The sequence below is a fragment of the Haliotis cracherodii genome, unplaced genomic scaffold (genome assembly GCF_022045235.1).
Source record: "Haliotis cracherodii isolate W230 unplaced genomic scaffold, xgHalCrac1.p SCAF_22, whole genome shotgun sequence".
Classification (NCBI taxonomy): domain Eukaryota; kingdom Metazoa; phylum Mollusca; class Gastropoda; order Lepetellida; family Haliotidae; genus Haliotis; species Haliotis cracherodii.
Genome location: NW_027266278.1, coordinates 13115948 through 13143585, shown reverse-complemented (window position 1 = coordinate 13143585; position 27638 = coordinate 13115948). Strand labels below are relative to the sequence as shown.

Here is a 27638-nt window from a genome sequence, read left to right as displayed (position 1 = left end):
TGTTTGCATGAGCTGGACAAACAGTGAGCCCAGTTTTGTTCTGACTAGAAAGACACTAGCAGCACTAGATAGTTGTAGGATGGAGTGTCTGTACGTCATGACTAGATGAACACAGGTGATGTCTCTTGTCCGTGTCTCGTGTCCTGTCACGTGATCATTTCGTCATCAACGTTCACCACATGGTTGTCATCTGAAACACAGGAAGTGGCATGTCAAGTAGAGTGTGTTTGTTTGTTTGTTTGTTGTTTTACTTCGCACATCAAGTGTTTGTGAGTTCAAGCCTAAGTGTGGTTGTAGACCATCTAGCAATGGGAGCTGCCACTGGAGCACATATGGTATTGAGAGCTCCCCAAACAGGATAGCACTGTGAGGAGCTTGCTGAGGTAGTTGAGAAGGGAGATAACTCTGATATACTGTAAATATACTGTAAATCTGGAACCTTTCACGCACATGTCGATGCATGTGTTGTTGTAGTTGACAAGAAAGATATGCGTAACGTGTATGTAACAATACTCGTTGCTGGCATATGTGTGCCTAGTCAGTGCTATGTATACAACTTGACAAGACGTGGCAGGCAAACGAAGTTTCCTGATTAAACTTCTGTTTGTTTGTTTGTTGTTTAACGCCGCACTAAGCAATATTCCAGCTATATCTGGATCTGTAAATAATCGAGTCTGGACCAGACAATCCAGTGATTGACATCATGAGCATTGATATATGCATTTGACAATGACGATGAACAAAGTCAGCAAACCTGACCACCTGATCCATTTAGTCGTGTCTTATGACAAGCATTGGTTGCTAAAATCCAATTGTAATCTGGATCTTCATCAACTTCCCACAGCAAGAGAGTTAACTGACTATAAAAGTCCAGTTTCCACCCTTGCCGAACTAGGCTAGTATTATGGAGTTACCTTTTGGCTGGACTAACGAGTCTATTCATAGTCCAATCAAAATTGCGCACTGAAATCGAAATCCGGTTCGCAAACTGTCGTGCAGATTTCGATCGATTGCAGGATTTGCAAAGCATGTGCATCGCCAACTCGTCAGCAGATATTTTCCAAATCTTTTCGTGTTTTTAATCAAGGTGCTCACATGATTTGATACATTTCGCGATGTAAGATCCGTTTTATCACAATATAGAACTTGATTACTGATCAGATTGGCCTCACTGGGTGCCACCATTTTGTGTGAAGCAAACGCAAGTGATACGAGAGGTGGAATCTGATTGGTCCATAGGAGAGGCTTAGAAGGGACATAACTGGTAATAGCCACTGGTGGCGCTATGATTGAGCCCAGTAATTCCAGGCTAGTTCGGCAAGGGTGGAAACTGGACTTTTAAAGTCAGTTTACTCTCTTGCCTCGGGAAGATGGATCTGCATAGGTTTCCCAACTGGTGCCTGTGACAGCTCAATGTGGGAGTGAAGTCCAAAAAGACAAGGGTATGGTGCTGACAAACCAAGAAACCAAGATTTGATCATAGGATTCTTGCATGCCTAAGGGAAGCAACTCTGCAGAGCAAATTATGGAGCATTTGATAACTAGCAATGGGTGTGAGAGAACCTGAGGTCTCAGATGAGCCATACCAGGAATGCATGTATTAAAACCCTCTCTTCTTGTAGTCAATGCACTTAAAGCAGACAGATGAGATGTTTTAAAGCTTAAACTGGGCTTAGTTTTAGATGTTTGTGCACAAATGTAGAACAGTTCTTTCATAATGCATGGTAAATTTGAGCAGAGTCTAACTGTAAGTGCCGTTAGAGGTGAGGTGAAATGGGGTTTAACGTCGCGTCCAAGATTATTGCACATCTATAGCGACATGCATGCACGTGTGTGTGTGGCTGCTTGTACTAGTCCGGAATGATGCCGATATATAGTGCTAGCTCACTGAGATACCATGCCGCAGTTTAACATGAATACCCCACTCAGACACAGTATACTGACTCCGAGCCGACCAGTCCTTGTTTTAGCCCCTTAATGCCGAGCGCCAGACAGGGTAACAACAAGTACCGTCTTTGAACGTCTTTTGGTATGACGCGGCCGGGGATCGAACTCCGGACCTTCCGCTCTCCGGGCGGACGCTCTACAACAAGACCACGGAGGCGGTTAAGTGCCGTTAGCGGCTTCCACATGTTCCTAGTCACCATAGGCTAAAAAAATAAAAGAATTGGTTCTCAGGCAATGACTTTTGAAAATATAGTGTGGATATAGTGTTGCCGCCATGACCATAACAAAAGATGCACAGTTAAGCAGTGTGCATGTAAAGGGAAGTAACTGTGTGCTATATTGGATCCAAAAGTTTTAATGTATAAAGATTTTTTCATGTTTTCGAAAATGGAAATAAAAACGAAACCTGCGGCAGACTTTATGTTGATGCGAGCAGTACCTTGAGAACCAAGACAATTATTTTTTAGCCTAAGAGGTTATTACCAAAATAAAAGTACCGTCCAAACTAATGGACAGGATTCGTGATAGGTTAACAAGAGGTACTCACTGATTGAGTATTGGGGATCCACACTTTCTCGACTGCCGAAAGAACCATGGTTTCTCCGTCCGGACAGGGATGACCTTGGCCTAGGGGATGACCTTGGCCCTGGCAGGGACTCCACATTCCGAATAATGTCGGCAAGTTTTGGCGTCATGGACCGACTCAGAATGGAGGCGAAGTAGACGAAACTTAGCAACATCTGTAATTCATACGATAGATAACTGAAATTAATTCTGTTTCCAGGTACCAAGAAACTAGAAACCTAGAAACCTAGAAACCCAGAAACCTAGAAACTAGAAACCTAGAAATTAGAAACCTATAGAAACTAGAAACTAAGAAACTAGAAACCTATCCCTAAATCAATTCTTTTTACTTAGTGTGCGATAGTGATCAGTACTTGTATCGAGGAGTAAAAAATCGTGATCCACTGATGCATTGATGCATCATCCCACTACCATTGGTTTGGTGTAACAGATTAACAGAAATGCACCCAAATTCCCCCCTACATTCTTACTACACTAATTAAGTGATAATTGAAATGAAATAGAATTTCAAAATGACAATGAAACCAAACAATTTAGGGACGTATATTCAGCATTATGAGTCCTCACTTGTTTGTAATGTTAACAATCAAGCGTTTGTGAGGTCAACCCTATGCGCTGCTGAAGAGCAGTGGGGAGCTGTGACTGGAGACCATATGGTATTGAGAGCTCCCCAAACAGGATATCACTGTGTGGAGCTTGCTGGGGAAGTTGTAATAAATCGAGAATAAACACTGATTTGTATAAAAAAAATTCTTTTGACCAGTTGCCAGACAGATGAGAGTGCTAGTCTATTCGTATTTGGGGGAATATATCACACACCTGATGTGCGATCAACTATAAAAGTTGTTGTTTTAAGCAAGAGTTGATCACTCTTCTTCATTCTATTATATCCCTGAAAACTATCAATAACCAATCAATCGATGCACGTATATTTGAGCAGGGTGCAACCTACCTGAGCTGCAGCAAAAAGACAGTTGTACCAGTCCTTGGGCAGAGCATTGTCAGATCCTGAAAACATGGGGAGGTGATGTCAATTTGGTTTTACATCGAGTTGAAGATTATTTAGCAACCTGTGACTGTTTGTACCAGTGCTAGCTCACTGAGATACCATGCCGCAGTTTAATATGAATACCCCAATCAGACACAGTATACTGACTCTGAGAGCCCTCTGAGATACCATGCCACGTGCCATGCCTATATTCACGCCTTGTGTCCCCATGAACTGCTGAGAGTCCCCCGAACGTGAAAATAGATAGACCCTGTGTTCACACCTTGTGTCCCCATGTACTGCTGAGAGTCGCCTGTACTTGAAAATAGACGATGGTAAATCCTTGTTTATAGATATGTGCCCATGATGTCTGCTTACCACATAATGTTGCCGTGGAAACGGAGAAGAAGAGGAATTTGGCATACAGGACAGTCACTAATACAGGATCAGAGGTCAGATCTTCCTGAATAAACTTCCATGAGGACGGCTGTGGAAATAGAGGTAAGGATTAACATGGAACACTTCCAGACACAGAAATATAAAACAATCTTGAAATAGTGAGTGAGTGAGTTGGGTTTAGCGCCACTTTGAACAGTATTCCAGTTATATCACGGCTTGTCAGCTTAATGTGGGAGGAAAGCCCGAAGTGACGCAGGTCTCAGACGTTTACCACTTCAGTGAAACCCAGGAGCAGGGGTATGGTGCTAACAAACCTAAAAGCATGATTTTGGTGAACCGGGATTCGTACCCACAATCATAGGTTTCTGGCGTGCCTAAGGGACGTAACTCTGCACAGCCAATTGTGGCACCAGAGAGGACAGGGCCAATCATGCTAACCTAATAAAATAGTAGAACTACTCATAATGAAGCCTGTAGGTGAGACGGACACCTACCTGAAGCCTGCAGGTGAGACGGACACCTACCTGAAGCCTGCAGGTGAGACGGACACCTACCTGAAGCCTGTAGGTGAGACGGACACCTACCTGAAGCCTGTAGGTCAGACAGACACCTACCTGAAGCCTGCAGGTGAGACGGACACCTACCTGAAGCCTGTAGGTGAGACGGACACCTACCTGAAGCCTGCAGGTGAGACAGACACCTACGTGAAGCCTGCAGGTGACACAGACACCTACCTGAAGCCCCTAGGTGACAGACATCTACCTGAAGCCTGTAGGTGACACAGACACCTACCTGAAGCCTGCAGGTGAGACAGACACCTGCCTGAAGCCTGTAGGTGAGACAGACACCTACCTGAAGCCTGCAGGTGACACAGACACCTACCTGAAGCCCCTAGGTGACAGACATCTACCTGAAGCCTGTAGGTGAGACAGACATCTACCTGAAGTCTGTAGGTGACACAGACATCTACCTGAAGCCTGAAGGTGAGACAGACATCTACCTGAAGCCTGTAGGTGAGACAGACATCTACCTGAAGTCTGTAGGTGAGACAGACATCTACCTGAAGCCTGTAGGTGAAACAGACACCTACCTGAAGCCTGTAGGTGAGACAGACACCTACCTGAAGCCTGTAGGTGACACAGACACCTACCTGAAGCCTGAAGGTGAGACAGACACCTGCCTGAAGCCTGCTGGTGACACAGACACCTGCCTGAAGCCTGCAGGTGACACAGACACCTGCCTGAAGCCTGCAGGTGACACAGACACCTACCTGAAGCCTGTAGGTGACACAGACACCTACCTGAAGCCTGCAGGTGACACAGACACCTACCTGAAGCCTGTAGGTGAGACAGACACGTACCTGAAGCCTGCAGGTGACACAGACACCTACCTGAAGCCTGCAGGTGACACAGATACCTGCCTGAAGCCTGTAGGTGAGACAGACACCTACCTGAAACCTGCAGGTGACACAGTTACCTGCCTGAAGCCTGTAGGTGAGACAGACACCTACCTGAAACCTGCAGGTGAGACAGACATCTACCTGAAGCCAGCAGGTGAGACAGACACCTACCTGAAGCCTGCAGGTGACACAGACACCTACCTGAAGCCTGCAGGTGAGACAGACACCTACCTGAAGCCTGCAGGTGACACAGACATCTACCTGAAGCCTGCAGGTGACACAGACACCTACCTGAAGCCTGTAGGTGAGACAGACACCTACCTGAAGCCTGTAGGTGAGACAGACACCTACCTGAAGCCTGTAGGTGAGACAGACACCTACCTGAAGCCTGTAGGTGAGACAGACACCTACCTGAAGCCTGTAGGTAAGTGTGTAGAGGCCAGCAAACAGGAAGAGGGAAGATATGTAGTTCTGTGCCAGGACAAATGCTGTCACTCGCCGCCTTGTCAACAACTTGGCCAGAAACACTGAAACCATGGAACAATGATAGTAACGCTTCAAGTATAAACACACACATAAAACAATACCTAGCAAAACTGAAATGGTAAATCATCATGTCTAGTGATGCTCAATCACAAATTTCACATTTTCATTGACTAAGTTTGTTGTAGAGTTGTTCATTCACCTGAAGCAATACGATGTAGTTTTTTCCGCCAACAGAAAAAGAGTTTGATGAAAGTGCAACCAAAATTCGGCTTACCGGTATCTACAGTCATGTACGGTAAGTTTGGCGATAAACCACTAGGGTGGAATTCAGTGGATTAAAGATTAAAGGGAATCCCACATAACGGCATCAGAGTGAGGCTAAGACAGTATATGAGAGAGAGTTGGAAGAAAGAGTTCCGCAATTGCATATTTGAATTGTTGCAGTTATATCACGGTATGTGAACCCTGTCAAGTTAATCAGGTGGGAAACCTTTCCCTTCTCGTTTTATCAAGTTTTAAGATACTGCTAGTTGGAAAACAAATTCAACATTCCCAATCACTACCAGACCTACCCAGGAATTGACCCCTCTACTACCAGACCTATCCGGGTTACCCCTCTACTACCAGACCTACCCAGGAACTGACCCCTCTACTACCAGACCTACCCGGGTTACCCCTCTACTACCAGACCTACCCAGGAACTGACCCTTCTACTACCAGACCTACCCAGGAACTGACCCTTCTACTACCAGACCTACCCAGGAACTGAACCCTCTACTACCAGACCTACCCAGGAACTGGCCCCTCTACTACCAGACCTATCCGGGTTACCCCTCTACTACCAGACCTACCCAGGAACTGACCCCTCTACTACCAGACCTACCCAGGAACTGACCCCTCTACTACCAGACCTACCCAGGTACCCCATCCCTCTACTACCAGACCTACCCAGGAACTGAACCCTCTACTACCAGACCTACCCAGGAACTGACCCCTCTACTACCAGACCTACCCAGGAACTTACCCCTCTTCTACCAGACCTTCCCAGGAACTGACCCTTCTACTACCAGACCTACCCAGGTACCCCATCCCTCTACTATCAGACCTACCCAGGAACTGAACCCTCTACTACCAGACCTACCCAGGAACTGACCCCTCTACTACCAGACCTACCCAGGAACTGACCCCTCTTCTACCAGACCTTCCCATGAACTGACCCCTCCAAAGACCTGGGTTCAATTCCCTACATGGGTACAATGTGTGAAGCCCATTTCTGGTGTCCCCCCGGTCTGATATTCCTGGAATATTGCTAAAAGCGACGTAAAACCATACTCACTCAATTATTGTTATTGTCATTAAACAATATATCGCGTGACTATTTCGGGTTTGGCTAGTCCTGTGGGTACCCGGGTCCTACTCAGGACCCACCTGACCCTGAGTACACGAGTTACCTGTCCCAGCCTTTCTAGCACTGATGCTAACACTGCAGACAGTTAGTGAGTGAGTGAGGTTTTACACCCCTTTCAGCAATATTCCACCAAAATCATGGCAGGGGAAACCACAAATGGGCTTCACACATTGTACCAATGTCGGGAATCGAACCCGGGTCTTTGGCGTGATGAGCGAACGCTTAACCCGCTGGGCTACCCGACAGCCCCTACTGCGGACAGCGCCTGACATTCGGACACTCACCTGAAGTATACACAAGTGCGATCAGGTTCAACACCTGCAGCAATATCATGGACGTAGCACTCTGAAGACATACAGCATTCAACATTAGGATGCCGGTACACAGCCAATCCCATTTGTCATAACAACTTGTTTTCTCCATCAAAGGAAATTATTAAGACATTAAATACATATTTAGTACATTTTAGTCAATTAATATAACAGTGACTTCCTCCATTTTGTCCATACAATCAGATTTTCAACATACTGTAACATGAGCAGAGCTTTACGACACAATTTGAACCCGTGAAGATTCGGGTTAGAATTGGGCTTCAGCAACCCATGCTTGCCATAAGAGGCGACTATCGAGATCGGGTGGTAGCACTCGCTGACTAGATTGATGCATGTCATCGTATCCCAATTGCGTGGATCGATGCTCATGACATCAATCACTGGATTATGTGGTCCAGACTCGATTATTTACTGACCGCCGCCATATAGCTGGAATATTGCTGAGTGCGGCGTGAAACAACAAACAAACAAAATCATGATATCAATCAGTGGATTGTCTGGTCCAGACACGATTATTTACAGACCGCCGTCATATAGCTGGAATATTGCTGAGTGCGGTGCTAAACAACACTATTTGTACAATGACCATTCACAAAACTGAAACTTCTGCAAGGAAGTAAGGATAAGAATTTATGGATGAACAACTTCTTTATTACAATTAAGAGCGACGTTTGATACCCCTGGCGTACCATCAACTCATCAAAGACCCCAATCAGCCATAATCCCGTTGTTTACATTACTGACTTCACCCATGGTCATCATCACTGCCCTTGTGTGTACACAGCAGGCTTCGCTACTCCAGTATATCTACCCTACTGTATAAACATTGCCTCCTACGTGTATATATACTTGCTTACTGCACTCTGTAAATCACTTGCTTGATAACAGTGTTAGAACCTACACCGAAACGTCGCTCTTAATTGTAATAAAGAAGTTGTTCATCCATAAATTCTTATCCTTACTTAGTACTCCAACTTCTAAATGCCTATCAAAGAAGTTCTGTAAGGAAGAAAGAAACAGAGACCATTCTTGTACCTAACATTCTCATGCTTTATATGAACACTGTGCTAGGGACGGATGTCAACAATGAATCTAACACAAGAGGAACCGAATACTGAATCTTATATAATAAAATTTTGTGTGGTTAAGGAAAAACGTTAAAAAACAAGCCTACCGCAATCAGTACAGTCTGGTCATCCTTATTGGGCCAGAAGTCAATAAATGTGAGGATCACCAAATTCAAGGCCTGCAATGAAAACAATCTGTTACTATGGTAACTGATATTTATTACGTACGAGGACAAACATATCGGGGTTTATAAAAGTCATATGTGCCCTAGGGTCATTTCACGTCACGAGACAACAGTGTATTGTTTCCGTCATCTGGACAGCATTATTGACTTCATTTGAATCTTATTGGGATGTGAGGTCGGAATGACGTCACACTAGAAACAAAGTCAGAACAGAAGATTGTTGACATCATTTGACAAATTGTGGTTCCGCTTCTGTTGCGACTTGCTAAGGTAAACACTAAAATTCGTCTCTGTATGTTGACATCTTCTTAGGTAATAAATAGAACATTATATTCGTGATCATGTCAGACTAAGTTTACGACACACGTGATCGGGAGATACCAGAATTTAGACACTTGTGTCGTAAACATATAAAGGGTATCAAGCGAGTGTGCTTGGGGATGGTAAATATCCTTAATTAGGAATAACGAGTGTGTTTGGGGATGGTGAATATCCTGAATTAGGAATAACGAGTGTGTTTGGGGATGGAAAATATCCTTAATTAGGAATAACGAGTGTGTTTGGGGATGGTGAATATCCTGTATTAGGAATAACGAGTGTGTTTGGGGATGGTAAATATCATGTATTAGGAATAACAAGTGTGTTTGGGGATGGTAAATATCCTGTATTAGGAATAACGAGTGTGTTTGGGGATGGTGAATATCCTGTATTAGGAATAACGAGTGTGTTTGGGGATGGTAAATATCATGTATTAGGAATAACAAGTGTGTTTTAGGATGGTAAATATCCTGAATTAGGAATAACGAGTGTGTTTGGGGATGGTGAATATCCTGTATTAGGAATAACGAGTGTGTTTGGGGATGGTAAATATCATGTATTAGGAATAACAAGTGTGTTTGGGGATGGTAAATATCCTGTATTAGGAATAACGAGTGTGTTTGGGGATGGTGAATATCCTGTATTAGGAAACACGAGTGTGTTTGGGGAAGGTAAATATCCTGAATTAGGAATAACGAGTGTGTTTTGGGATGGTAAATATCCTGTATTAAGAATAACAAGTGTGTTTGGGGATGGTAAATATCCTGTATTAGGAAACACGAGTGTGTTTGGGGATGGTTAATATCATGTATTAGGAATAACTAGTGTGTTTGGGAATGGTGAATATCCTGAATTAGGAATAACGAGTGTGTTTGGGGATGGAAAATATCCTTAATTAGGAATAACGAGTGTGTTTGGGGATGGTAAATATCCTGTATTAGGAATAACGAGTGTGTTTTAGGATGGTAAATATCCTGTATTAGGAATAACGAGTGTGTTTGGGGATGGTAAATATCATGTATTAGGAATAACAAGTGTGTTTGGGGATGGTAAATATCCTGTATTAGGAATAACGAGTGTGTTTGGGGATGGTGAATATCCTGTATTAGGAATAACGAGTGTGTTTGGGGATGGTGAATATCCTGTATTAGGAATAACGAGTGTGTTTGGGGATGGTGAATATCCTGTATTAGGAATAATGAGTGTGTTTGGGGATGGTGAATATCCTGTATTAGGAAACACGAGTGTGTTTGGGGAAGGTAAATATCCTGAATTAGGAATAACGAGTGTGTTTGGGGATGGTAAATATCCTGTATTAAGAATAACAAGTGTGTTTGGGGATGGTAAATATCCTGTATTAGGAAACACGAGTGTGTTTGGGGATGGTTAATATCATGTATTAGGAAACACGAGTGTGTTTGGGGATGGTAAATATCCTGAATTAGGAATAACGAGTGTGTTTGGGGAAGGTAAATATCCTGAATTATGAATAACGAGTGTGTTTGGGGATGGTAAATATCCTGTATTAATAATAACAAGTGTGTTTGGGGATGGTAAATATCCTGTATTAGGAAACACGAGTGTGTTTGGGGATGGTTAATATCATGTATTAGGAATAACTAGTGTGTTTGGGGATGGTAAATATCCTGTATTAGGAATAACGAGTGTGTTTTGGGATGGTAAATATCCTGTATTACGAATAACAAGTGTGTTTGGGGATGGTGAATATCCTGTATTAGGAATAACGAGTGTGTTTGGGGATGGTAAATATCCTCTATTAGGAATAACGAGTGTGTTTGGGGATGGTAAATATCCTGTATTGGGAATAACGAGTGTGTTTGGGTGTGTTAAATATCCTGTATTAGGAATATCGAGTGTGTTTGGGGATCGTAAATATCCTGTATTAGGAATAAACATTGTCTTTAACTAGCGTTGGTCTCTTTATCATATAATGTCATTCTTCAATTCCGTGCTTGAAAATCGCTTTCCATCTCAGACAAACATTACCGAAACATTGCAAGTTTTCCTGGAATGTGCACATTGATATATATTACATCACAGGGTAAGTGATGTGTCAGTTGGACAGTGACAGTAGCCCAAATAGTTCCATCTGAAATCTGTTTCTTATACAGTGGCAAAACAACATGTACGCAAAACAACAAGTCATAAAACAACAACTGCCTACACAACTTGTTTTACTTGTCTTTCGCGGCAATCCATCGGTCTGTCTGCTAGAGTAACTGCCCTTTGTCAAACGGAAGCTACCCAACCCTAGTCTATGAGACGTCACGGCCACGGTCAGATGTTGTTGACAGTCGGCCTGTCCTGTCATAACTTTAAGAAGTGCAGTCAGATGTACACACGGCACCAAAACGAAATAGGTAACAATTCCAACATATTTCGGCCAAATCCAACTATTTCAATTTGTGGAAGGTTCCAAGCCGCAGAGGTCTACAAGCACAGATATGGCTACTGATCCCACTTGGCTAGGCCTCGTGCCCTCGCAAAACTGTTTCGCAATTTATATCTCCAAAGTTGCCCAAACCTGTAAAATGCCTTAGCTACGTCACAGTTAGACAATGATTCTCGGTATATTGGACTGTTCTTTTGATAATGATAACAATTATCCCTGTAGTTTATCCAGATTCCCGATGGTTAATTCTGACTCGATCGCCAAATGACGAGGGCGACGCCATGTTTGTTTATAAACACTGAAAGTAGTCCCTACTTGACCTTTGATATTTGCATCTCTATCCGCATATGACCCTAACGGATATCATTTTTATCCGTTGGCTTTATCCTGTCGAGAAACCTACCCATTAATTGCAATCCCATTAAAATCAGATCTCAGTCAGTGATACCACTAAACAAAGATCTGAGGACATCCCATTACGGGTCACGCCAGACCGACCTAGCGCGAACTTTGACCGACCAATGGAATGACCAATCAGAAGGCAGCTCTCTTATGCTTTACGGCACTACTTTCAAATTGGTGACTACGCTTCAAAACATAGTTTGACAAATTCTCGATTACAAATTTGAAACCTAAACGAAAGAACATTCTGGAATGGCTAATAGATAGTCTAGATTGTATGGATTCAGTCGTTAAACCAGTAACTATCGTTCCGAGTTTACGTTTTATAGGTTGCATGATTAGAAATCACATTTCGACCGTCATTTTCATAATCTGGTAAGCGATGCTCTGATTGGTCGGATGAAAAGTCGTTCTGACATGACCCCTAATGGGATGTCCCCAGATCTTTGTTTAGCGGTAGCGAGAACTGAGGTCTCATTTTAATGAGATTGCAATTAACTGGATCACATAATCACACACAATTACATCAATACAGAATACTAAACTCCCTCCCGTGTAATACCAATTTTTTTAAATGAGTGAATATTTCTGGCATCTGACGAGTGAAAACAAGTAAGATACCACAACTATTCATGAGTTTCAGAAACTAGGTATTACTAGGATTCGGGACACAGTCGATGCGGCCAGGCCTTGCCGCGACTTCGATGTTGAAGACGAAAGTCTCCACAGACTAGATAATCCACCCTCCGATCGGGTTCTCAGTCCTGGAACCCAACTAATAAAATACAATAAACACAGGCGCTAAAGTTCCAGGATGTTTTCTGTATATACACGATGTGTAGAACCAAAAAACACTGGTGTGTGCAGTCGACAGTTGCTGTGCCAGGACCAAGGGACAGAACTGGCGAGTGAGAGTGAATTGGGTTTAACACCGCTTTATACGGTACACCAGTTATATCGCGGCGCGTCAGCTTAATGTGGGAGGAAAGCCCGAAGTGATGCAGGTCTCAGATGTTTACCACTTGACGCAACCAACAAACATGGTGCTGACAAACCTAGAAACATAATCGGGGCAAACCGAGATTCGAACGTCATTCCGACCTCACGTCACAACAAGATCAGAATGACGTCAACAATACCGTCCATATGACGGAAACAATACACTGTTGTCATGTGACGTGATATGACCCTAGGGCACTAAAGACATTTATGAAACCCGGAATGTTTAAATATATAAATAAATCCTTGTATGTGCTCCGACCAATAAGTTTAACACCGCTTTGAACAGTATTTTGGCTGTACCACTAAACATAAACATCGAAGTTTTTTTCTTACCTGGAGGACAATGGTTACGACTGTGATGTTTTTCGAGATCTTGGGGAAAACTTTCTGCTTGAGTGTCCGAAGACACGGGGAACAGTGACCGCCATTACATCCTTGGCTCCTTCTCATGATGTGGGGCTGAGATTCCTGTAACATCCAGAGACATGTGATGCAGAATCAACACCTGACCAATGACGACACTTGGTTTACTACATAGTTTAAACCGCCTCCTTGGTCTAATGGTAGTGCATCCGCCCGGACAGCAGAAGGTCCGGGGTTTGATCCCCGGACGCGTCATACCAAAAGACATTAAAAGATGGTACTTGTTGTTACCCTGTCTGGTGCACGGCATTAAGGGGCTAAACAAGGACTGGTCGGCTCGGAGTCAGTATACTGTGTCTGAGTGGGGTATTCATGTTAAACTGTGGCATGGTATCTCAGTGGGCTAGCACTGTAAATCAGCATCAGTCCGGACTAGTACAAGCAGCCACACACACACAAACACACAGACACACACACACACGCTATATAAGTGCAATAATCTTGGACACGATGTTAAACCCCATTTCACCTAACCTACTACATAGTTTAAGGATTATTAGCTTACCAATCAACATGAGTATCAATGATTTTGTGTCGTTTAATATATTTGTATCTCATGCAGAAGATAAACGTTATGTGTTTTCAGATGTTTCAGGTGTTTTTGAGTATTTGAAGGCCAGATATTTAATTTGGAATAAACGGCATTCATCAACATTGTAAAATATAAAAGCTATCAGTAGGTTTCAATAGCTCTCTCTCCATATGTGGGCATGGTGGGGTGGGTGGGGTGGGTGGGGGTGGGGGTGGGGGTGGGGATGTGGGTGGGGGTAGGGTTGCGGTGGGGTAGTCTAGTGGTTAAAATGTTTGCTTGAATCCCCACATGGGTACAATGTATGAAGACCATTTCTGGTGTCCCCAGGCGTGATATTGCTAGAATATTGCTAAATGGGGCATAAAACCATACTCACTCACTCACTCTGAAAGAATATGTGGCAGCCCACCGAGATGCTATCATGCCATGATACAGTGGAATACACACTCCATTAGAAAATCGATTTTAAATGTTAATTGTTTGCATTAATAAAAGACAAAATCTCTACTGACATTTTCATAACAAGAACTCTTAAACTATCCAATGTCATGATAATTCAAACAGTTGATGAATCCAGCATCCAAACTTGTTTTTTGTCAAGAGAACACAAATATCCTCCATTTATTTGTTTTGGCACTGTCTTCAATCAGCCATATCATAACTGCTAAATAATGGAGTCTGGCCCAGGCCTCGATCACACTGAAGAAGTACCATCCTCATTTTAACATGGGTTACCATGGTTACAACTACATAGAGGCATATTCTGCCCTTGAATATGTTGAATCACCTCAAAGGAAGAGATTGAAAAATATTGAACATTACAATGGTTTGTTCGTTTGTTGTTTAAAGCCGCACTCAGCGATATTCGAGCAATATGACCTCAGTCTGTAAATAATTGAGTCTGGACCAGACAATCCAGTGATTGACATCATAAGCATCAATCCACGCAATTGGGATACGATGACATGCATCAACCAAGTCAGCGAGCCTGACCACACGATCCCGCTAGTCGCCTTTTACGACAAGCATGGGTTGCTGAAGACCTGTTCTACCCCGGTCCTACATGGGTACTTTACAACGGTAATTGTAGACATTATGGATACACACCTCAACATTGTCAATGTAATTCAGGATTATCTCCCTTGTGGACTCCAGGACACTGATCAGTTCATGGGCCTGCTCACAGCTCAGATGCACACTGTCTGCCCTGAAACACAGGTGAGGAATGGGTGAGTGAGTAAGTGAGTAAGTGAGTGAGTGAGTGAGTGAGTGAGTGAGTGAGTGAGTGAGTGAGTGAGTGAGTGAGTGAGTGAGTGAGTGAGTGAGTGAGTGAGTGAGTGTCTTCATGCTGCAGATTATCATCCAGATGTTCACTGTGGCCTGGAAATAAAAAACAGACAATGCCAAGTAGTATATTGTAAACAACTCCCAACACACACGCTGAGAGTGAGAGAGGATTTTGATATTTTCTACCCCTCCCTTTTAAAATCGCTGGACCCGTCCTTGCCATCTTCCTGCATGTCCAGAGGCAATAGAGTAAACTGACTTTATAAGTCCAGTTTCCACCCTTGCCAAACTAGGCTGGAATTACTGGGCTTGATCGTAGCGCCACCAGTGGCTATTACAAGTTATGTCCCTTCAAAGCCTCTCCTATGGACCAATCAGATTCCACGTCTTGTATCACTTGCGTTTGCCTCAAACAAAATGGTGGCACCCGGTCAGTTCGATCTGATCGACAATCAAGATCTATATTGTGATAAAACGGGTCTTACATCGCAAAATGCATCAAATCACGTGAGCACCTTGATTAAAAAAAAACATGCAAAGATTTGGAAAATACCTGCTGACAACGCGTTGGCAGTGAACATGCTTTGCAAGTCCTGCAATCGACCGAAATCTGCATGACAGTGTACAAACTGGATTTCAATTTCGGAGCACGATTTGGATGGGACTATGCATAGACTGGTTAGTCCAGACAAATTGTAATTCAATAATACCAGCCTAGTTCAGCAAGGGTGGAAACTCGACTTTTATAGTCAGTTAACTCTCTTGCCTAGTGAAGATGGTCCTTGCGGTCTCAGTTGTGTAAGAATCCACTGATCATGGGTTCAAACTCCATATCAGGTACTAGGTTTGCCAGCACAAAGACAAATATCTATATTAAGGCTGGGACGGGTAACTCGGGTACTCGGGTCGGGTGGTTCCTGAGTAGGACCCAGATACCCACAGGACTACCCGGACCCGTGGTTAGTCATGTGATATATTGTCTAATGACAAAAATTATCTAAAACTCTATGGTTACGCTATAAGTCAATAATGTTCCCATTTCTTTCTGACAATGCACCTGACTGACTTTTATATGTTTGAATAAAGATAAAACTTCATAGAGTTAACTTCAGTGTATGCATGATCAGATCGTTTTACACATGTAGATCTAGATCTATCTAATTACATTTTGCCAGGGCTAAGGTCAAACTTTTCCAAATCGGATAGTTTGTACCTATCTCTAGCTATCTACAGCGGGTACCCGGGTAGGGTCGGGTAATAGGGTGGTGGGTACCCGGGTAGTAAATTTGGACTCGTCCCAGCCCTAATCTATATCTATATCTATATCTATATCTATATATCTGTCTGGACAGTGGTTGACATCTACAATATTTCTCAACCTTTAACCCACTTCAAGCTGACACCATTAGAGTTATGCAATGTTACTGGTATACCGGTATATTGCAATACGGCCGTCAGCAATATACGTATCGGAATACAACCTTTGTGTTTTTTATTTTTTCCAATACTGTCACAAAAGAATTATATATAATTGTATAAATTATATCTACTATCTTGAGGCATTTCGATGGACAGGGTTCCTATCTAAAACATGTAAACAGCACGCACTTCACACTGTTACATAACATTCCATATTGATGACAGTCTCGTTTATCCATCTCGCAATCTGAAGTCTGGTTTTTTTTTGGCCCAAATATGTATTGCAATACAGCTCTCCGTATTGCACTATAGTGCAAAACGATGTATGTGCCAATATCCAACCCTACACATAACTGAATACTTTTCAAAGCAGAATCAAACACAACTCACTTTAATCGGTCCTCACAAGCATGTGGAACTGATGAAATGACAAGTAATTGATGGATGACTACATTAAAGAAATACCAGTTCTGACAAAATACTTGTATGAGTGAGTGAGTGAGTGAGAGAATCTGAGATTGAAAGCAATACAATAGATTTCCTAAGTGAGTGAGTGAGTGAGTGAGAATCTGAGATTCAAAGCAATACAATAGATTTCCTAAGTGAGTGAGTGAGTGAGTGAGAATCTGAGATTCAAAGCAATACAATAGATTTCCTAAGTGAGTGAGTGAGTGAGTGAGAATCTGAGATTCAAAGCAATACAATAGATTTCCTAAGTGAGTGAGTGAGTGGGAGAATCTGAGATTCAAAGCAATACAATAGATTTCCTAAGTGAGTGAGTGAGTGGGAGAATCTGAGATTCAAAGCAATACAATAGATTTCCTAAGTGAGTGAGTGAGTGAGAATCTGAGATTCAAACTAATATGATAGATTTCCTAAGTGAGTGAGTGAGTGAGTGAGAATCTGAGATTCAAAGCAATACAATAGATTTCCTAAGTGAGTGAGTGAGTGGGAGAATCTGAGATTCAAAGCAATACAATAGATTTCCTAAGTGAGTGAGTGAGTGAGAATCTGAGATTCAAAGCAATACAATAGATTTCCTAAGTGAGTGAGTGAGTGAGTGAGAATCTGAGATTCAAAGCAATACAATAGATTTCCTAAGTGAGTGAGTGAGTGAGAATCTGAGATTCAAACTAATATGATAGATTTCCTAAGTGAGTGAGTGAGTGGGAGAATCTGAGATTCAAAGCAATACAATAGATTTCCTAAGTGAGTGAGTGAGTGAGAATCTGAGATTCAAAGCAATACAATAGATTTCCTAAGTGAGTGAGTGAGTGAGAATCTGAGATTCAAACTAATATGATAGATTTCCTAAGTGAGTGAGTGAGTGAGTGAGAATCTGAGATTCAAACTAATATGATAGATTTCCTAAGTGAGTGCAACACAACACATTGAATTGCGGTGTCCGCGGACACTGGATCCACCATGCCATCAATTAATCAATAACTACATAAAACAAATATGAAACGACACATGAAGATATGACTGAATGGAAAAATAAATTCATAAATAAAAATTAATGTCACAAACCCGTCCATATCCTGAAACTACTATATCTCACAACTACATCCAGTCAAAGGCCATCTGCGTGCAAAGATCCAGTCCAAGGACACTCAGCCTTGTGGTGTTCAGCGTTGACCAGTGTGGTCACAGCTGGTGTGTGATAACTGCCGGTTTGATATGACAGATATACCGCTTGGGGAAAATGAAACCTTCCTCACAACAGATAGTGACAAGGCCAGACAGTACTTGTTACAGTCTTGTTACGTGAATAGATGCATACCTGCACAGAAATCCTGAAACAAGTAGACACAATTTATAGATAACAGCTTCTTTAATTACTGTACAGGCAGTATCAATAACAGTTGTTATCCATAAATTGTGTCTACTTTGTCATCCTTAAACCTGTAAGTAATGCCTATCAAACAATTAATCCCCATACTGTTTAAGCCACTGCGTATTTAGTCATATGTTAGGCCAAATATAAAAATGCTTGTGCTTCAGGTAAAATGGATCCAACAGGTATGGTCGGTGGGCAGGGTTGTTTTTTTCTTTAATATTTTGTGGTAATGATGTTTAACACTATGGCTTGCTTAGAAGTGATGTCAAATGCAATATGTCTTGAATTTGTAGGCCAAAACAGCTAAATAAACAATGATTTTTTTCCAGATTTTAAAATCTAAGGGTTTCTTGACTTTGATAAAAACATCCGGGTAGCAATTGAAACAATTTGATTGGTTGGGTTACCTGAAACACAAGTCATTTTCTTTTTTTGCCTTAAGAGTGAGTGAGTGAGTGAGTGAGTGAGTGATGAAGAGGAGAGTGAGTGAGTGAATGAGTGATGAAGAGAAGGAGAGTGAGTGAGTGAGTGACAGAGGGAGCAAGCAAGTGAACAAGTGAGAATTAGCAAACATACTCTACTATCACTCTCTCTTCAGCAACCCATGCTTGCCGTAAAAGGTGACTATGCTTGTCGTAAGAGGCGACTAACAGGATCAGGTGGTCAGGCTCGCTGACTTGGTTGATGCATGTCATCGGTCCCAATTGCGCGGATCGATGCTCCTGTTGTCAATCACTGGATTGTCTGGTCCAGACTCGATTATTTACAGACGGCCGTCATATAGCTGGAATATTGCTGAGTGCGGCGTTAAACAACAAACCAAACCAAAACATCAAAGCGGAAGGCAACGTAACCAAGAAAGATGGGTTTCAAACATTGTAACCATGTGAGGAATCCAACCCCGGCCTTCGGTGTGACAAGTGCCACATTTAACCCCCAGACTACCCCACCCCCCTAGCTGTAGAGTAGGTCTGGGTGGGCACTGTACATGGCAGCAAACCAAAATCAAATATATCGTCGCTTTTAGCCTGACAGTGAAAAAAGACATCATAAAACAGATAACTAATGTTGGTAACCTAACCTTCTGCAGTGTTTTATAGTAAGGGAGGCCCGGAATCCTTGAGATTCTCCCGGGGGCACCCTAAATAATAATGACAAGTACCCCTTGATTTTCGTGCTGGTCCCCAAAAATTATCTGCTACAGCATCAACCTGATGATACAATGATCAGGACAAGGAAATGTCACTAGTTTTTACTCGTCTTAAACTAGCAGACATGTTAATTTCAAAGCCTGGTTAATAAAACATGTGAAGTAAGTCCTAAGTTTCTGTAAGCTAGGAACAGTCTATATAGTTTGTATCCATGTACAGACCACTGCCTCAGCAACAAATATATACACACATAGCTGTGACTATTATAGAGATGATACAATCAGTATTATCATGATCAAGGTGATGTAATGTGATCTTGGCCTGTCTCTATGTCTAGTCTGGTAATCTGATAGGACGGTAATCTGATATGACAGTCATCAAGGTAAGGTTGGAAAATAGAGTAACAAATCTCTGTGCCCCACCTGTATAAAGAAATATCATACAGTGTTCTCGCTGGCTTCTGAAACTGACAGTCCTAGTGGACTTGCAACTCTAAGAATTACCAGTCCACCCTAATTTTTGTCAGTCCCAACTTTCAACAAATAAAAACGTATGAAAATTACCTGGTTTAATTCTTTCAATATCATGTTCATTGCAATCAAATCATCTCTGAGGTAACTTAGTTAGATCTACACATCATTCACACAAAGTTCAGTCACAATTTTCTCTCATTTTTTTAATATTTCAAGACAAGATCACTACAAATATATATTTAACCTTCAAGCAATGCAAAATGTTATGTCCTTGCACTTAAAGTAGACCAAGATGGCAACAGACAAGTTGACTTCTTTCGAAAACTATACTTATATAAATATTGCCGATGTTTTGTTCAATAAAACGGATTCATTATGTACATTATTTGCAGGGCCAGAGGAACTGGCAGTGACATGAATTATCGGTCCAAGTATAGTTTTACTGGTAAAAAGAAATGGTAATTACCGGTAAACAGGAACACTGCTTTATTGCAGCTTCAACCTTAGGGTGACTGAAGATCAACAGTGAGGTGAAGCAAACTTGGTGCAATACATTCTAGCAAATTCAACCACTTATTTTTGCAACATTGTGATTCACCCAGGTACCACTCCTGATTCCTTGAACTACCTTGAACATGTTGTATTTTCTCACATCTATTACGACCCTCCCACATCTATTACCATCTTCCCAAGGCAAGGGAGTTAACTGACTTTAACAGTCCAGCTTCCATTCCTTGCTGAACTACGCTGGTATTATGGACTCATATTTGGGCTGGACTAACGAGGAGAGGAATTGCTCACACGATTTGTTGCACTTTGCGAAGTAAGACCCTTTTTATCATAATATAGATATTGATTATCGATTGGCTCGTCTTGACTGGACGCCGCCATTTTGTTTGAAGCACATGCAAGTGATATGAGAGGTGGAATCTGATTGGTCAATAGGAGGGATATTGAAGGGACATAACTCTTAACAGCCACTGGCGGCACTATGATCAAGCCCAGAAATTCCAGTCTAGTTCGGCAAGGGTGGAAACTGGACTTTTATAGTCAGTTAACACCCTTGCCTCGGGAAGATGATCTATCATCATTCACACGAAACTTCAGCTTTGTGCATCACATACTTGCTGCTTAAGATTAAACGTTGCGTCCAAGATTATTACACTTATATAGCAGCGTGCATGCAAGTGTGTGTGTGTGGCTGCTTGTACTAATCCGGACTGGCACCAATATATAGCGCTAGCCTACTGAGATACCAAGCCACAGTTTAACATGAATACCCCACTCAGGCACAGTATTGTGACTCTGAGCTGACCAGTCCTTGTTTTAGCCGCTTAATGCTGAGTACCAGACAGGGTAACAACAAGTACCATCTTTTAACGTCTTTTGCTATGACATGACCAGCCTATAAAGCCTTAGATATATTATATGGTCTCTGGCATTAGGAAGAGAAAGGCACTTGGACCGCTTTATGTCATCAGAAAAAATGATTCAATGTGAGATTAATACACACAAAAGGCCACTACTCTGGAAAAAATTACTCAGTCTTGATAAGTATTTCTAATATAAACAAACTTCAGTTGTTTCGGACCAAACTTGTTTCCATTGCAGACACGATGCACCTAGTAAAAATAACACGGATCAAGGGCTGTAACTCTGTAAAAAAATAATTTATGGGATCAATTTTCAAACTCAGTCTTGACAAGTATCTTTTAGATTAGCATGCAAACTTTCAGAAGTTTCTGAAAAAACTTGTCCCCATTTCACGCAGTATGCACTTAAGTGTAAAGCAGGGAGCAAGGGACATAACTCTGTAAAACAATGAATTTTTGACACCAATTTTCAAACTCATTTTAGATCATGACCAGTAACATCATTGTGTAAAACTTCATTTCCCTGACTTAAATGGATTTTCAGAAAACATTTCCCCTTTCAGAAGTGGATGGGGGATCTTATTTGGCAAATGAAATTCTCAATTTCAGCTTCAAAGGCCTTGTCATTTCAGGGAATACAGTAACACTAGAAACAGAGTATGTGAAGGTCAATTTTATTTCAACTTTTATTCAGGTGAACGGGGCGGTCGGGTAGCCTAGTGGTTATAGCGTTTGCTTGTCACGCCGAAGACCTGGGTTCGAGTCCTGACATGGGTACAATGTGTGAAGCCCATTTCTGGTGTCCCCGCACCGTGATATTGCTGGAATATTGCTAAAAGCAGGGTACAACCATACTCACTCACTCACTCACTCAGGTGACCAGAAAAGGTCCACCCCTTCGTGTCAAAATACCCAATAGACTGAATCCAAGGGAGAAACAACACATTGAAAATACCCAAAGAAAACTATTGATACTCAAAGTAAAAACTCAATGCCTTAAAATTATCTGGGCCTTGCCGGACGGCTAATCAGACAATATGTGAGTGAGTGAGTGAGTTTAACGCCGCACTATTCCAGCTATATGACAGCAGGCTGTAAATAATGAACCAGACAATCAAGTGATCGACATCATGAGCATCGATCTATGCAATTTGTGACAGCCTAATTCCTGATTCTAAAGGTACCACATGCAAATTAAAATTTGTTTTACCTTCTGGGTTAGAGCTGTGCACTTTCTGTGTGTAGGAATTTCTTTGCTACAAATGCTCATTGATTCTATATGAAAATCCCAGTCAAAGTTACTTGAATCAGCCAATACTCTGGCATAACTCAAGAGTTCTAAAATGGGACGCCAAGACAAATTAAGAGGCATGTCGGATGCCTAGAGAGGGGCGGGGTGGCACCCTCATAACTGGAATTTTGAACCCATAATGTTATCACACAAATCTGTGGGTTCTTGGCCAGGGTGAGAAACTCTGCACAACGACTTTTTATGCTGCCAAAAAATAAATCCACAAAAAGGAACGCCACTGTTATGTTGGGGAATGACAATAACCAGTATGATATTCTTCGCATCTGCAGTAGTTGTTTAGATCTACCATGTTCACAGCGGCCTTGACTCAACGTAGCGAAACTTTCACAGCATGCAGTGAGCGAGTAACAAGCACCTGTTGCCTGTCGCCATTGGACCAACGAAGCCTTTGCGTGACCCGATCACATTTACTTTGCCTACCCGTAGAATGTAGAATGGCCATGCTTCACCCCCCGCGCCATGTCGCTGCTCTCAAACTGGACGTCGGCCGCATGATCCCAAATAAGTTCTGTGTCGTCCGCCATTTTGACTGTTTACATCGTCACATGACACATTTTGCACCGGAAACCGAAAGTAGGTCGCGAACCTGCGCGGTCTGATCGGTGTTCTACTTTCGATTAATATTTTTGTAGAAGGAAATTGATTTTGTGTGCTATTTCAATACAACAGGTTAAAGCTACACATTACTGAATTTTATAGTATTTTTATTCACAGAGTAAATATAAAAATTCACCAGTCTGTGAAAAATATCAATTCGAAAAACTTATGTGATTTTTCTGTACTAAATTCCGCACTCGTTCTTATCAATTGTTGGTTATGATTATCATTGACCAAAAGTTCAGAGATTTATTATTTTTTCAGGTGACAGGCTGCATGTCGTCAGGATTTTTATGAACTCGCCAACTAATGTGCACTTGATATTAATCACTGGATTGTCTGGTCCAGATTCGATTATTTACGGACCGCCGGCCACATAGCTGGAATATTGCTGAATGCGGCGTTAAACAATAAACAAACACGTCACAATGGGCTTCAAGGGGAATATGTATTTGAATTATAGTTTCCTGTTCGTTGCGTTATTAACGGGATGTACGTGTGTTTGTAATGCAACAGTATGTGTCTCATCAACCTTTCCGTGACCTTTCCTGTCCTGTATTCCACTAGAGGAGACAAGCAAGGGGGACCGGATCCTATTTTGACCCGTAATTCCTTAAAGGGAGACAAGGAGGGGGTACTGGGATCCTATTCTTCGTATTCCTCAATAGGAGACGCTCATTATGTACTGGGATCTATTCTTTCTCGTATTCCTCAATTGGAGACTCATTAAGTACTGGGATCTATTCTACCTCGAATACCTCAATAGGAGACGCTCATTAAGTACTGGGATCTATTCTTCCTCGTATTCCTCAATAGGAGACGCCTATTAAAACTGGGATCTATTCTTCCTCGTATTCCCCAATAGGAGACGCTCATTATGTACTGGGGTCTATTCTACCTCGTATTCCTCAATAGGAGACGCTCATTAAGTACTGGGATCTATTCTTCCTCGTATTCCTCAATAGGAGACGCTCATTAAGTACTGGGATCTATTCTTCCTCGTATTCCTCAATAGGAGACGCTCATTAAGTACTGGGATCTATTCTTCCTCGTATTCCTCAATAGGAGACGCTCATTAAATACTAGGATCTATTCTTCCTCGTATTCCTCAATAGGAGACGCTCATTAAGTACTGGGATCTATCCTTCCTCGTATTCCTCAACAGAAGATGCTCATTAAGTACTGGGATCTATTCTTCCTCGTATTCCTCAATAGGAGACGCTCATTAAGTACTGGGAATCCATTCTTCCTCGTATTCCTCAATGGGGGTCAGACTAAACACGTTTCATGATGTCAAAGAACACAACACACCCGATACGGTACGACAGTTTATTCGGTACAAACACTTGGAGTATCCTCTACGTCCTACATCCCTCGTAAAGAACACTGAATCTGTTAGTGATGACTGGCTGCAGACCGACACAGATTATGTACAGACGTCAACATGGACACAACAAATACATTGTATTATCTTACATGTAACATACTTGAACGTGACGTTTTGATAAATTTCCATGTACCCTGCTTTGTACTGACGTGTACAACTAAAACTTGTATACCACGTCGTCATGGCAACAGACAGTTTGCCGATCTCTCCTTACAGCGAAACGGTATCGCATAATGTATATTAACATGGACTTTGATGCACGTGTTGTCTGGAGCTTACCCGTCAATATGGCGACAAACAAACACTTGTCCTATCAATCCTCATTCGTTTTAAAATTGTGGTGCGAGACATGCGTGGTAGCGTATACTTCGGGGCATATGGTTTGACGAATCCTCTGAATGGACACAAAGAGGGTACATCAAATTGTATTGGCCTCGTGATAGGCCTGCAACTTATAAAATAACCGTTTGGATTACTCCTTGAACTAGACTGAGAGAATTTTCCGGTTATCACGAAATAAAAAATGGGTTGAAACTTTGTTGACACAAAGTCGATGTAACTTCGACTTTACTGCTTGCACAATTTTGTTTGTTTGTTTGTTTGTTAAATGCCGCACTCAGCAATAGTCCAGCTATATGACGGCGGATTGTAAATAATCCGAGTCTGGACCAGACAATCCAGTGATTGACATCATGAGCATCGATCCACGCAATTGAGATACGATGACATGCACCAACCACGTCAGCGAGCCTGACCACCCGATCCCGTTAGTCGCCTCTTACGACAAGCATAGTCGTCTTTTACGGCATGCATGGGTTGCTGGAGACCTATGCACAAACAGGTTTACGCCACTGTGCTATTTGCAGCCACTACACACATTTCCTAACTGGCAGTTGTAAAATGGTACCGTGTGCAGAGAGGGAATTCCACTGAAACGCATTGTGGTCACGTGTTACTTTAGGCCCGCGACCTTTGGGTATCGGTCGATGGCTTCCTTGTTTGAGAGATGTTATACGAACATGTTTCGATATTGCCATGGAACTGACGCATTTCACCTTTATTTCAAGTTGAAAGAAAAGTGCATCACCGCGTATCTAGTGTATTGTGTCTTTTTTCTGTTACCGTAAATACCGTGGACCCATTCGACAAAACAGCTGCGTTCCGTAAATGGCTTCACGAGCCCCCATCACTATCTCCGGGGTATTTGTCATAACAATATGGACATATAATGCACTGGAAAATCGAGGTTGAATAAAAAAACAACTTTGTGGGCGTTGGGCTAGGGTTACACTTCTGGCGACTAGAATTGTTACGGACAAATACACCGAGGGGTATTTCTCCAAGTTCCGAACTCATTCATACATAATATTCTAATCCAGTCCAGATATACAATCATATGGTTCAATCCAGACATACTGTTGTCCTTCACAAAAGCAAAAGCTCTTGGTATCTATACAGAAAAAACGCAGTTGACAACATAATATATACCCTATGAATCCTTCTAGTTTAAGCAATTCATTGGCTCAAAGACGCAAGGGGGATTAACTGAATCCATGTATTGGTCGATCGAATATTAAAAATTATTTTTTGCCGAAACGACTTTGGGCTACATAGAACGAAATGCACGTGCAAAAGTGCCGTATAAAACTGGTGATACGGCCCGTTATGAACACATCTTCCAAAAGCACCAAGGAAATATGCCACGTTTAACCGCTTTACAGAGAGAAGCGGGACTTTAGTATAGCGCTACATGGAGCCACGCACGCCGCCATTGAAAGGACGTTCGGATGCGCCCGTGTGGCCATCAAAATATTGATGCAACGTTTAAAACAGGCAAGACAGACATCAGACAGGCGTAAAAGCCCTTTGAAGACCAGCACATCCGGAACATTCATCTCCGAAACCGCTATGTTACAGCGACCGCACCATGACACAGAGTCATTCGACTGACATATATATAAGAGTTTAACTGCGCAATGGTATCTCAGCGGGCTAGCCATATTATAAGAGTGAGTGAGTGAGCTGTGTTTAACGCCGCTTTTAACAGTATTCCAGTTATGTCACGGCGTCATGTTCTCCGATGAGAGTAGATGTTGCTTGTACAGAAATGATGGTCGGAAGCGAGTATACAGACGAGAAGGTGAACGTTTGGTGCCAAACTGTGTTCAACAAGTTCAGTCACTTGGAGGTGATGTCAAAACGAGGCTCGTTATTATTCCCGACACACTGAATGGCCATCGGCAACATTGAGCAACAGCCACGTGGTATTGTCCTCAGCAAGACAATGGGAGACCGCATACGGCAAAGCTCAAACAGAACTTTCTGAACAACGTGGCCATTCACGTTTTACCCTGGCCGGTGAGTTCTCCTGATATGAACCCCTTATGGGATCTCGTTGACCGAAAGATCAGAGGACGATCAACGGCTCCAGTCAACCGTCAAGAACTGGAACAATGTCTCCTTGAATGGCAGCGGATTGCTCCCAACGTCATCCGACGTTTGAGGTCATCGTGCGACGTCGTGTTCAGGCGTGCATTAATAGACATGCCTAAGGTGGACATTCTCGGTATTAAGCTGGTTTTAAATGTGTTTTCGGGGTTTTAAAACTCGTGTTCAACAAGTGGTGTGACAGTTATATTGTGAAACTCATTTTTTACCGCCACGTGTCTTTGTATCTCAGTCAGTACTAACGTTTTTTTGTTCAGATAACATGAACAGTTTTACACATTAGATTAAAACACACCTGTAATGAACTTTATACATATTGACTTTCTACATGCTTTTGATGTTCTTTCAAAGTCTGTGAAACTCATGGTATACTTTATTTTGGATATATGTTTTTATTTAATATTCTATTCGTTACACGGGATTAAGGATTATTTGAATTATTTTTGCACTTTTTGCACATAACAA

General features: G+C 42.2%; 1 protein-coding gene across 1 annotated transcript; it reads right to left on the bottom strand.

Annotated features, from left to right (window-relative positions):
* Positions 1–23265, bottom strand: LOC139471352 (uncharacterized). The gene is made up of 10 exons (XM_071253670.1): positions 23162–23265; positions 14994–15093; positions 13265–13399; positions 8719–8790; positions 7497–7557; positions 5730–5845; positions 3899–4007; positions 3485–3540; positions 2495–2687; positions 1–190 (listed from the first exon to the last, which is right to left on the bottom strand). Exons 1-10 carry the CDS (start codon positions 23263–23265, stop codon positions 147–149), a joined length of 990 nt encoding a protein of 329 aa, XP_071109771.1. The 3' UTR covers positions 1–146.
* Positions 23266–27638: the final 4373 nt, after the last annotated feature.